This window comes from Erythrolamprus reginae, chromosome 5, assembly GCF_031021105.1.
Source record: "Erythrolamprus reginae isolate rEryReg1 chromosome 5, rEryReg1.hap1, whole genome shotgun sequence".
Taxonomy (NCBI): domain Eukaryota; kingdom Metazoa; phylum Chordata; class Lepidosauria; order Squamata; family Dipsadidae; genus Erythrolamprus; species Erythrolamprus reginae.
This window is the reverse complement of record NC_091954.1, coordinates 49,903,012-49,915,393: the sequence shown is the minus strand read 5'-3', so window position 1 is coordinate 49,915,393 and position 12,382 is coordinate 49,903,012. Positions and strand designations below refer to the sequence as shown.

The 12,382-nt window shown below is 36.5% G+C and overlaps 1 protein-coding gene across 1 annotated transcript in view; it reads left to right on the top strand.

Moving 5' to 3' along the window:
• Window positions 1–12,382, top strand: part of LOC139168589 (scavenger receptor cysteine-rich domain-containing protein DMBT1-like) — a 100,948-nt gene that overhangs the window by 15,605 nt on the left and 72,961 nt on the right. The window contains exons 11-17 of the mRNA XM_070754212.1: window positions 1,319–1,342; window positions 2,298–2,609; window positions 4,406–4,438; window positions 8,336–8,401; window positions 9,657–9,968; window positions 11,089–11,112; window positions 12,059–12,370. Coding sequence (XP_070610313.1) covers window positions 1,319–1,342; window positions 2,298–2,609; window positions 4,406–4,438; window positions 8,336–8,401; window positions 9,657–9,968; window positions 11,089–11,112; window positions 12,059–12,370 — 1,083 coding nt within the window. The remainder of the gene's footprint in view (window positions 1–1,318; window positions 1,343–2,297; window positions 2,610–4,405; window positions 4,439–8,335; window positions 8,402–9,656; window positions 9,969–11,088; window positions 11,113–12,058; window positions 12,371–12,382) is intronic.

Below are 12,382 nucleotides of genomic sequence, written 5' to 3'. Positions count from 1 at the left end.
GGAGGCAAACAAAGTCATAACCAAAATCCAACATGGGTTTGTCAAAAACTGATTATGCCAGACTAATCTTATTGCATTCTTTGACAAAATGACAATATTAGTATAGGGTTTACTATCAGAGCAGGAGGTTGGACTAGAAGATCTCCAAAGTCCCTTCCAACCCTGTTATTCTATTTTATTCTATTTTAATTAATATTAGTTTTGTACATGAAAATTTGATACACAGTGTACATGCCCATATGCTGCTATTAAGTAGCTTGATAGTTGGTTGAATGAATAACTGCACCTAAAGACGGCTTATGGATGACTCTAGCTTGGAGAGAAGTATTGAGTTCCACAAGACTCTCTTCCCTTTGCTGTTCAGCATTTTAATCAATGACTGTCTGGAAGCAATAGGAGTTGAAACCAACTTCCTTTATAGGGAACTTTGGTAGGAAACTCTACCATACATGCTCTTAAGGAACTCTAAACTTGATAGAAAATTATACAGTTACCATGAACCTTCCTAAGTAATATAGAAGCCCGATGGTAGAAAAAAACATGGGTTCCGTTAAGTCTGCCCTTTGAGTCTGTTATTTTTTTAAAAATTCATTTATCTGTTTTTAATTATTTTTAATTAATTATTTATTTATTTATTTATTATGTTTTTATTTTTAATTGTTGTCATATGATAGACATATGTTTATTCCAAGTATGTTTAAGTTGTGTAACACTTATTTATTTATTTATTTATTTATTTGTTTATTTGTTTGTTTATTTATTGGATTTGTACACTTGATTGACACACTACTCTGTTGGAAGTTGGTTCCAAGTTTTCTGTGAAATAATAATATGCAGGCATTATATGTACAATAAAAATGCAGTTGCTATTATGACCATGCATCAATTAATAATTACAAAGGCAAGATTCTGTAAATCACCAATATGACATAGCATTAGTCAGCAATGATCAAAGAAAGCAGTTTCCTCTAAAGACATCCTACTCCAATGTTATATTGGGTAATGAGGCTAATTTTACCTGTATATATATTTTCGTAGATTTTCACCACTATATGTATGTAGATTGTAGAGTTCGGGTTTTGCAGCACGAAGCTAACAACTCCAGCCTGATGATGGTGAATGTGATTTCACCGAAACGTCACATAGACATTCAAAATATTACACGGGGCAAAACCTAAATTCAGAACAATCTACACACACACACACACACACACACACACACACACACACACACATATATATAATTCATTTTATGTTGGTCTTTAATGTTATTATCTCATTATTTGCAGTTTACATGACTTGTTTTCTTTTTTTGTAGGCGCTTCTCCGGAAATACCACCTAGTAAGTCTATATCTTTAATCAGCAAAATTAAAGACTGAAATAAGACAAATATCCAATTGATCCCCAAACATATGACTTTTGCTGCTTCTACACTAGAGTGAAAAATGGATTCTTGTGACTCATCCAGAGTGGTACCCACATGGAAGACCATAGAAATATACCAAACAAACACGCAAAGAGGAGCAAATGTGGCATTTACAGGACCTTCCCAAATAGTGGAGATTAAATGACTGCTCCAAGAGTTGCATTGGTTGCCAGAACTTCTTCCAGGTTCTGTTGAAGGAGTTGTTCATGACCAATTGGGCCAGGATATTTGAGGGAACCCCCCCCTCCCCGCCCCCAGTAGCATCTGCCTATCCCATGTAGTCTTCCAGAAAAGGCATTTTTGAAGCGGTCTCCTATATAAAGGAGTTATCTCTTGATGAGGTCTGGTCATACAGTACATGACACCCATTCTTTTTCCATCCCTCAGCCCCAGGGTTAGATTGGCCCCAACCTTACTGGCCTTACAGATGTCTCTCAACTTGCCATGTTGCTTGGACTTGGAGCAAGCACTGTATTGATAGTGAAGCATGAATTATACTCTCATTATGTTTTTTACCCAGTTGTTAATGGTTTTATATCTCTATTTCCATGGTATTATTTTTGTAGTTATTATTTAATTTGGTCTTGTTTTGGATTAAAGCCTTTGAGCTGCCCAGATAATGAATGTTGAGGTTGGTATGTATATTGAATTAATTAATTAGTGAAAAAAGAGATCTGTGCATTTTCCATGCAATCATGTGAATAGAATTTAAAAGTAGAGCTTTGATAACATAAAAGTTTCAATCAACTTATTCTTAAGTAAGTGTCTTATGCAAAATTTCAAAAATTCTCTGTGTCTTTGCAGTCTCAGCTGCCTCATTTTTTTCTAGTTTCCCATTCCAATACATAGATTCTATCTCATTTTTCTCAGGTGAATCTGTAAGACTGGTCAATGGAAATAATAACTGTGAGGGACGTGTTGAAATCTTACGCAATGGAATTTGGGGAACCGTCTGTGATGACTCCTGGGACATAAAAGATGCAAATGTCGTGTGCAAGCAGCTCGATTGCGGAAGTGCCCTCAGTGCCCCTGGAAGTGCTTTCTTTGGTCAAGGCTCAGGAAACATAACTATGGATGATGTGAATTGTAGCGGGGAAGAAAACAGATTGGAGGAGTGTCCTCATAAAGGATGGTTCCGTCATAATTGCAACCATGGAGAAGATGCTGGTGTCCGATGCTCAGGTACGCTGATGATACCCAGCTGTACATCTCCACCCCATGTCCAGTCAGCGAAGCAGTGGAAGTGATGTGCTGGTGCCTGGAGGCTGTTAGGGTCTGGATGGGTGTCAACAGACTCAAACTCAACCCTGATAAGACAGAGTGATTGTGGGTTTTGCCTCCCAAGGACAATCCCATCTGTCTGTCCATTACCTTGGGGGGAGAAATTAGTGACCCCCTCAGAGAGGGTCCGCAACTTGGGCATCCTCCTCGATCTACAGCTTACATTAGAGAAACACCGTTCAGCTGTGGCGAGGGGGGCATTTGCCCAGGTTCGCCTGGTGTACCAGTTGCGGCCCTACCTGGACTGGGACTCACTGCTCACAGTCACTCCTGCCCTCATCACCTTGAGGCTCGACTACTATAATGCTCTCTACATGGGGCTACCTTTGAAGAGTGTTCGGAAACTTCTGGTCGTGTAGAATGCAGCTGTGAGAGCAATCATGGGCTTCCCCAGGTATGCCCATGTTACACCAACACTCTGCAGTCTGCATTGGTTGCCGATCAGTTTCTGGTCACAATTCAAAGTGTTGGTTGTGACCTATAAAGCCCTTCATGGCATCGGACCAGAATATCTCTGGGACCTCCTTCTGCCGCACGAATCCCAGCGACCGGTTAGGTCCCACAGAGTTGGCCTTCTCTGGGTCCCGTTGATGAAACAATGTTGCCCTACTCCTCTGGAATCAAATCCCCCCTGGAGATTAGGACGGCCCGCACCCTCCTTGCCTTTCGCAAACTCCTTAAAATCCACCTCTGTCGTCAGGCATGGGGAAATTGATTCCCTGGGCCATTTCCACTTTATGTACGGTCTGTATGAGATGTATGATTGCTTTTTATATTAAGGGTTTTAAATTGTTTTTAATGTATTGGATTTGTACTGTTTCTTGTTGTGAGCTGCTCCGAGTCTTCGGAGAGGGGCGGCATACAAATCTAATTAATAATAATAATAATAATAATAATAATAATAATAATAATCTTCTGAAATACAAAAACATAAAAGGAAAGAAAATGCAATGTGTTTACACATATTTTCCTTCCAATGGAATAGGTTTAATGTTACATATTTTTTCAAAAATGTTATAGGTAAAGGAAAAGGTTCCCCTCACACATATGTTCTAGTTGTTCCTGACTCTAGGGGGCAGTGCTCATCTCCATTACAAAGCCAAAGAGCCAGCACTGTCTAAAGGTATCTCCGTGGTCATGTGACTGGCTTGACTAAATGCCAAAAGTGCATGGAACGCTGTCACCTAAGCTAAATACATCCAGTTTGACATCTCTAATGGCCATGTTCCTCAAACAGCATGTTTAAGCCACAAACTGTAATCCTTAGACTTATTATAAATGAACAAGAACGAAAAAGACAAAGACCATCATGCAAAACTATTTTTATCTTTCTGAAAATAAATAAATATTAGTTTTCAGATGAGAATGCAGTAGACGGTGTACATGGCCAAATTCAGCTAATAATTAGGTTGACAGTTGGCCAAATGAATCAGTGTATCGAAAGAAACTCATGGGTAACTTAGGTTTGGAAGGAAGGTCTATGCACCTTCATTTAAAAGGTCTTGAGCATCACAGGTCTCTCTTCCCTTTATTAACCAACATTTTAATCAATGAACTGGTTGCAGGAGTTGGGAGAACTGTGATACATTTTGGCAGACAAATAAGACTAATGGGTATAATGTTCTGTTTTTGTCACCAATATTAGTCCCCTTGTATTTATATATTCTCTTGGTTTACTAAGTTTTTTTTCTTAACAGATTCTTCTACGTCTGCTCCTCCGGTAACCCTAGGTAAGATCACCCCTAGTAAGTCATCTGAGATCCTTGTTTGTCAATTCAGAGAAATAGCTATTGACATTTTCTGTATTATTCATGTTGCACATATGTTTTGTAATAACAGGTGATCCATTTCACTCAATTCTTATAAATAATTATAATGAACTGCCAGTTGATGCTGGAGAATTAAGACAGAGGCAATGAATGTTACCTTTAAAGCCCCGGAAATATCAAAAGCATGAGCGGGCTAACTTCCTCCTAACTTTCTTCCAATAGCATCTGAAAGCTCAGTCAGGCCTTGAAGACTGATATCAGCCCTATAAAATGAAGCAGATTAAGAAACCAATTGGGACAGATTCTTGAAAGCCTGAGGAGGATGTCTCTCCTTCTCTCCCTTATTATAATGAATTAGGGAGGAATCGGTGCTATCTTTTTTCCCCCATCCTTCCTTTCCATGTTACAAAAACTGAAAGGATGCTTTCATTTATGTAATTGTCATTTTTATAGGTAGTCCTCAAATTACAACCACAACCAAGCCCCAAATTTCTGTTGTTAAATGAGACATAAATATATTTTGCCCAATTGTGGATAATTTCCCCCAGATCAGACTATATTGGGCAATTTCTAAAATCCTAATTAAAGCTGCTCATTCTAAATGATTTGATGATTGGCTATTTGATATTTGCTTAATTAATGATTGTCAAATTCCATCAATAGGTCAGAATAGGAGAAAATTCTCCTTGTCACCAGAAATTCATAGAAATATTCATAATAGACTGATTTTTAAGAATTAATAGTTAAGGTTTCCCTTTTAAAGTATGTGTGTGTAGGAACAGTTAATTCAATCAGAAAAAAAAGAATTTCTTTGTTACTCTATTTGTGTTCTCCGTAGTTATATGTATTATCAACAGATAACTATTTTCTGATTGTAAATAGATGGTGAGGATGATTCTAAATCTGATAAAGAGATAATGTATTCTAATTTTTACTCAGGGATGAAATTCAGCAGATTCTGGCAGGCTCTGGAGAACTGGTAGCAGAAAGTTTGAGTAGTTTGGGTAGTTTGGAGAAGTGGCAAATACCACCTCTTGTTGGGCCAGAGATTTGTTGCTCGCTTGTTTGTTTGTTTTGTGAAATACATATTTGAGAATATAGATAAGTATAACATTATTTGAATACATAAGATGGGTAAAAATAAAAGGGAACATTTGGACAGGGGAGGTAGGCATGCTGGAGCACTTATGCACAACCCTTACTGACCTCTTTGGAATGGGGTGAAGTCAACAGTAGATAGTCTAAGGGTTTTGTAATATTCTTCCCCCAGGAGTGGGGTAGGAATGGATATTTTGCAGTATCCTTCCCCTGTCACACCCACCAAGTCATGCCTACATAACTGGTAGGGAAAACATTTGAATTTCACCCCTATTTTACCCACTGAAATATATGACTGGATAAACGGTAAAATCAATCAGAGTGACATTTAAACTTTCTTTTTTTATGAATAGGTGTTATTGAAGAAAATAGTATCAACTTCTTTTTTTTCATTCCAAACCTAACTTTCTAATAAACTGTTAAGTATCAGTGATAGGTATCAAAAATTCCAATTTGATTCTTTTCTTAAAAAATTAGTTTTTTCAGCATTGGTCTTTCCATATCTAGAAGGTTAGTGAAATTATTGGCTCCATGGATTAGTCAAAAACTAATCTAACCACCATTGATTGAGGATATGTCATTGAGGAAAAAAGACTTCATTAAGTCATGATAATAGCTGTTTCATATTATAAATATTGTAAAACTCTAGTATGCAAACATCCTTGATTGGTAACTAAGTGATCGTGTATAGAAGTTTGTTACCAAAGATATAGCTACAGTGTTAAACTGGGAAGTCAGACAGGTTAATGTATTTATTACTTTGACTGGTTTCTGTTATATTATCTCACAAATATGCTCTAACTTTTTTTGTGCATTTGTAGTTCCATCTGCTCACTTTCTGTCACATCACAAGCAGTGTTCCCTCTAATTTTTTTTGGGGGGGGGCGGAAAAGTATAGTGTTTGAGTGGCAGTCCCTTCGGGACTGGGCGGCACAGAAATAATAAACAAACAAACAAACAAACAAACAAATAAAAAACCCACCCTGTTTTGCCTCAGAGAATTTCAAAATAAAATACTGTATTGTGTGTCTATAACAGTGAGCTCATAATAGGGCAACTCTATCAATATCAAAATGCCACTTAAATAGTTGAGCTAGTTTCAAACTAGATTTTGATTTTCTTTCTCTCTTCCTTACTCCCATTCTTTTTCTTTTTCTTCCTCTCTTTTTTCTGTCTGTTTCTCTCTCTTCCTCTCTTCCTCTCTCTCTCCTTCCCTCTCACTCTTTCCCTCTCGGCTTCTGGGCAGGTTTGGAAAACTCTGAGTTGATGATGATTTTTAAGTGAGCGATTGCTCACTGCTCAGCTTAGAGGGAACTATAATCACAAGAGTGGAGGGGGGGGGGATCACACTTTTATTTTCTAAAATCATGCACTGATGAGTGATCAAAAATGTAGTCTACTAATTGTTATAGTCACATCACTTATTACACTTCATATGAAAAGGATCAAATGGTCAGTGGCTCCATCACTTCTATTAAATCCCCAGGTATTTCTTCCAGAGAAATAATTCTCAACCAAAAGAGTCTATTCGCTAGAAAATCAACATCAGAAATCTGTGAAACAAATAACTTTATAAACAACAAATCTATACACTAGAGCTTTTTTTTCCTATTACATATATCAAACCAGTAAAAATTTACCCTAATTCCAATTATTTATTAAGTCACTCTATCTTGTCCTCATAGAATAAAATCTTTTTCCTCTCTTGAATAACTATCAATTATAAACTTGTCTTTTTCTCAAGGGATTCTTAAACCTTGTTAGTATCCATGAAGAAAATGTCCCAGACTTGTTTTCTTGAGAATTGTAGATTTACTTGGAACTCTTATTCCAATTAAACTGGAAGGCTCATATTTAAACAATCATCATAGTAGATTTCACATTTATATTCCAAAAATTGCAACTAAGTTCTTTGCATTGCCAGGTACTTGTGAAATTGTCTCATTGATTTGGTAACTATCTACTCATAATGGCAATTCTAAATTAGTCACCTTTTTTCAAATTACTTGAATAGTTTTTTCCTCTTGCTTTTATAAGGGTTTTAGAACATAATTGAACTATAAAGAGAATTGTATTATTTAAACACTTCTCAAACAGACTTTCACAATCTGATAAGTCTATTTTTTTCATGTTCTTAGTTCCCTCTTGTGGTCAAGGCGTAAATTTTTTATACATTGATTAATGCCTCCTGGACAAGCAGAATTCATACAAATTTCAACCACTCACAACTAAACAATCCAAAGTTACAGAGTACATAAAATAATAAAATAAAACCACAGATTCTCATATATTTATGTTTTCCATCACAGGTTTTTTTAAAAAAAGGTATTCCATTCTTCCTTACTTTAGCTTGCTTCCAGGAATCCTCTTCCCTGTCAATCACCAATAGGGAAGTCTCAGAAATTATGTGGATCTTCTAAAAGGTGTAAAAGGCTGTGATTGCAAAGAGCTTCTTTTCGCTTTGAGTCAAAAAACTAAGGAATTGTAGGTTTCGGGGAAAAATGGATATATCACTGCAGGAAAAAGAATTCATAAAATCACAACAGAGGCTGTTTCTTATTATAAACATTGTAAAAGTCTAGCATGCAAAGTCCTTCTTTAGTAAGTGATCATATATAAAGCTCCTTACAAATAAAGATACCACCCGCAGTCTCATGCTGGGGTTAAGGCCGTTTCACTTATTGCATACAATTTATTTTGTGCCTGGATTCATTGATATTATCTCACAAGTATGCTCTGACTTTTTATGTCCATTTTCAGTTCCATCTACTCCAGCTCCACCTGCTATCAAAACAACTCTAGCCATCACATCAGAAGTGCCCCCAGGTAAGAAAATTCACACTTTTGTTTTTATAATCATGCACTGATGAGTGATCACAAACGTCTAGTAATCTAGTCTAATAAGTTATTGCACTTTATAAGACAAGGATCAATAAAAGGAACATATTGAGAGCCTTGGGAGAGGGCAGGTGCGATAAGCCACTTGGAGAGGTAATTCTCTATCAAATAAGATTAACAATATTCTATAAGTCAATGTCAAAATTCTATGAAACAAATAACTCAAGTTATATCTGATAACACATGATGTTATTATTATTATTATTATTATTATTATTATTATTAATTATTAGTATTATTATGTTTGGTATATCCCCATACTTTTTCATCATTAAGTTATTGTCAAATCATATGATAATCATAAACTATCTTACTCACTGTTTGGTCAGATAAGAATGTTATATAGCCCCACAAAAGGATATATTAAAATAGATGCACCAAAGCTATCCATTCTTCAAGACAGAGATCTATATACTTGCCATATGAACCTTCTTAATTTTTAATAGACACACACACAAACACACACACATACACACACACATGTATATACAACACAGAGAGAGACACACACACACACACAGAGAGAGAGAGAGAGAGAGAGTATTTGTATATATAATTGGTGAAATATTCGTTCTCCACTGAAGGAAACGTTTATGTGTACATAAACTTAGTACAAGATCATATTTCAGTCACAAATATGAAGATATATTAGTAAAGAAATTGGACATTATGAGTATAGCATTACTTCTACAAATGCTAGTATAGAAATTCTGTTAGAAATGTCCACATAAATATAATATGGAACAGGTTAAATGGTTTTTCTCGGGATATTTTATCCTTGCAGCGTTATACTGTGGGAAAGAATATTTCACTAATTACTGATATATATCATTTTTAGTGATCAACTATAGTAATGTTACCCCAATAGTGGGAGTAATTATGCTCCACTATAATTATCCTAATTATAGATTTTATGCCTTTTTTTTCTCTTTGATTTAACTGTTTCACATGATGCAATTCCACACTCAGAAAAGTTACCTGGCTGCTTAGGAATTCCAAAGTTGAATATTATGAAGTATAAATACTATAAAGTAACATATTTTATGTTTTTCATAACAGAAGTTTATACTAGTCCTAATTAACTGAAAATTTTGAAAATAGTTTGCTCATCTTTGGAGTATCAAATGTCTCATTATTTCCAGTGTCACATTCAAAAACATGAATTCTGACTCATCTTTCTCAGGTAGTTCTATAAGACTGGTCAATGGAACAAATAACTGTGAGGGACGTGTTGAAATCTTACGCGGTGGATTGTGGGGGACCATCTGTGATGATTCCTGGGACCTGAAAGATGCAGCAGTCGTGTGCAAGCAGCTCGGTTGTGGAAGTGCCCTCAGTGCCCCTGGAAATGCTTACTTTGGTCAAGGCTCAGGAAACATAACTCTGGATGATGTAACTTGTAACGGGAATGAAAGCAGATTGGAGGAATGTCGTCATGGAGGATGGTATCGTCATAATTGCCAGCATAGAGAAGATGCTGGTGTTTCTTGCTCAGGTATCTTCCATAGCATGAAATATAATGGCAAACTGGGATAGAAACTACAGAATGTTTACATGTTTTCCTTAGAATGGAACAGATGTATTATTATACATATCTTTGAAAAAAGAAAAAAGAAAAAGCAGCACCTAGGCTAAATACATTTGACATGTGGACAGAGCAGATTCCTCAAACTGAATATAAAACCATACACAAAATGAATATAAAACCATACACAATGAATCAGTGAATACCTGGAGGCAAACAAAGTCATAACCAAAATCCAACATGGGTTTGTCAAAAACTGATTATGCAAGACTAATCTTATTGCATTCTTTGACAAAATGACAACATTAGTGGACCAGTGGAATGCTAGGGATATAATTTACTTGGATTTCAACAAGACATTTGACAAATTAAACCACAATCTACTAATTGATAAGACAGAAAAAATATGGATTAGACAACATCACCACCAGATGGATTCATCTGGATTCAACAAGTAGGCCTTAATGGAATTACATCTACCCAGAGGGAAGTATGTAATGGGATACCTCAAGGCTTTGTTTTAGACCCAGTACTCTTTATTTTCGGCAATGATTTGGATTAGGAGATAGATGGGGAACTCATTTAATTTGCCGATGATACCAAGCTGTCAGAAATAGCCAACATTCCAGAAGATAAGCTTAAGATTCAGAAGGATCATGACAGACTTGAATATAGAGCGCTATCTAACAAAATGAAATTCAATGGTGAAAAAAGTAAGGTTCTAAATTTAGGCAAGAAAAACCAAATACCCAGGTACAGTATAGGTGGAACCTCACTCGCTTACTGTGTACAGCTGCCAAAAAAGCCAACACAGTTTAGGTTTCATTAACAGAGAGATAAAATCAAGATCACTTGAAGTGTTTCTACCACTTTATAATGCCTTAGTAAGGCCATACTTGGATCTGCATCTGGTTTTGGTCACCACAATGTAAAAAAGATATTGAGACTCTAGAAAGAGTTCAGAGAAGAGCAAAAACGATGTTTTGGGGGCTTGACGCTACAGCATATATATATAATTCATTTTATGTTGGTCTTTAATGTTATTATCTCATTATTTGCAGTTTACATGACTTGTTTTCTTTTTTTGTAGGCGCTTCTCCGGAAATACCACCTAGTAAGTCTATATCTTTAATCAGCAAAATTAAAGACTGAAATAAGACAAATATCTAATTGATCCCCAAACATATGACTTTTGCTGCTTCTACACTAAAGGGAAAAACGGATTCTTGTGACTCATCCAGACTGGTACCCACATGGAAGACCATAGAAATATACCAAACAAACACACAAAGAGGAGCAAATGTGGCATTTACAGGACCTTCCCAAATAGTGGAGATTAAATGACTGCTCCAAGAGTTGCATTGGTTGCCAGAACTTATTCCAGGTTCTGTTGAAGGAGTTGTTCATGACCAATTGGGCCAGGATATTTGAGGGAACACGCCCCCCCCCCCCCCCGGGTAGCATCTGCCCATCCCATGTAGTCTTCCAAAAAAGGCATTTTTGAAGCGGTCTCCTATATAAAGGAGTTATCTCTTGATGAGGTCTGGTCATACAGTACAGGACACCCATTCTTTTTCCATCCCTCACCCCCAGGGTTAGATTTACAGATGTCTCTCAACTTGCCATGTTGCTTGGAGTTGGAGCAAGCACTGTATTGATAGTGAAGCATGAATTATAGTCCAATGGTCGTTATGTTCTTTACCTACTTGTTAATGGTTTTATACCTCTATTTCTATGGTATTATTTTTGTAGTTATTATTTAATTTGGTCTTTTTTTGGATTAAAGCCTTTGTTTGAGCTGCCCAGATGATGAATGTTGAGATTGGTATGTATATTGAATTAATTAATTAGTGAAAAAAGAGATCTGTGCATTTTCCATGCAACCATGTGAATAGAATTTAAAAGTAGACCTTTGATAACATAAAAGTTTCAATCAACTTATCCTTAAGTAATTGTCCTATGCAAAATTTCAAAAATTCTCTGTGTCTTTGCAGTCTCAGCTGCCTCATTTTTTTCTAGTTTCCCATTCCAATACATAGATTCTGTCCCATTTTTCTCAGGTGAATCTGTAAGACTGGTCAATGGAACAAATAACTGTGAGGGACGTGTTGAAATCTTGCGTAATGGATTGTGGGGAACCGTCTGTGATGACTCCTGGGACATAAAAGATGCAAATGTCGTATGCAAGCAGCTCGATTGCGGAAGTGCCCTCAGTGCCCCTGGAAGCGCTTTCTTTGGTCAAGGCTCAGGAAACATAACTATGGATGATGTGAATTGTAGCGGGAAAGAAAACAGATTGGAGGAATGTCGTCATGGAGGATGGTATCGTCATAATTGCCATCATAGAGAAGATGCTGGTGTCCGATGCTCAGGTATCTTCTGAA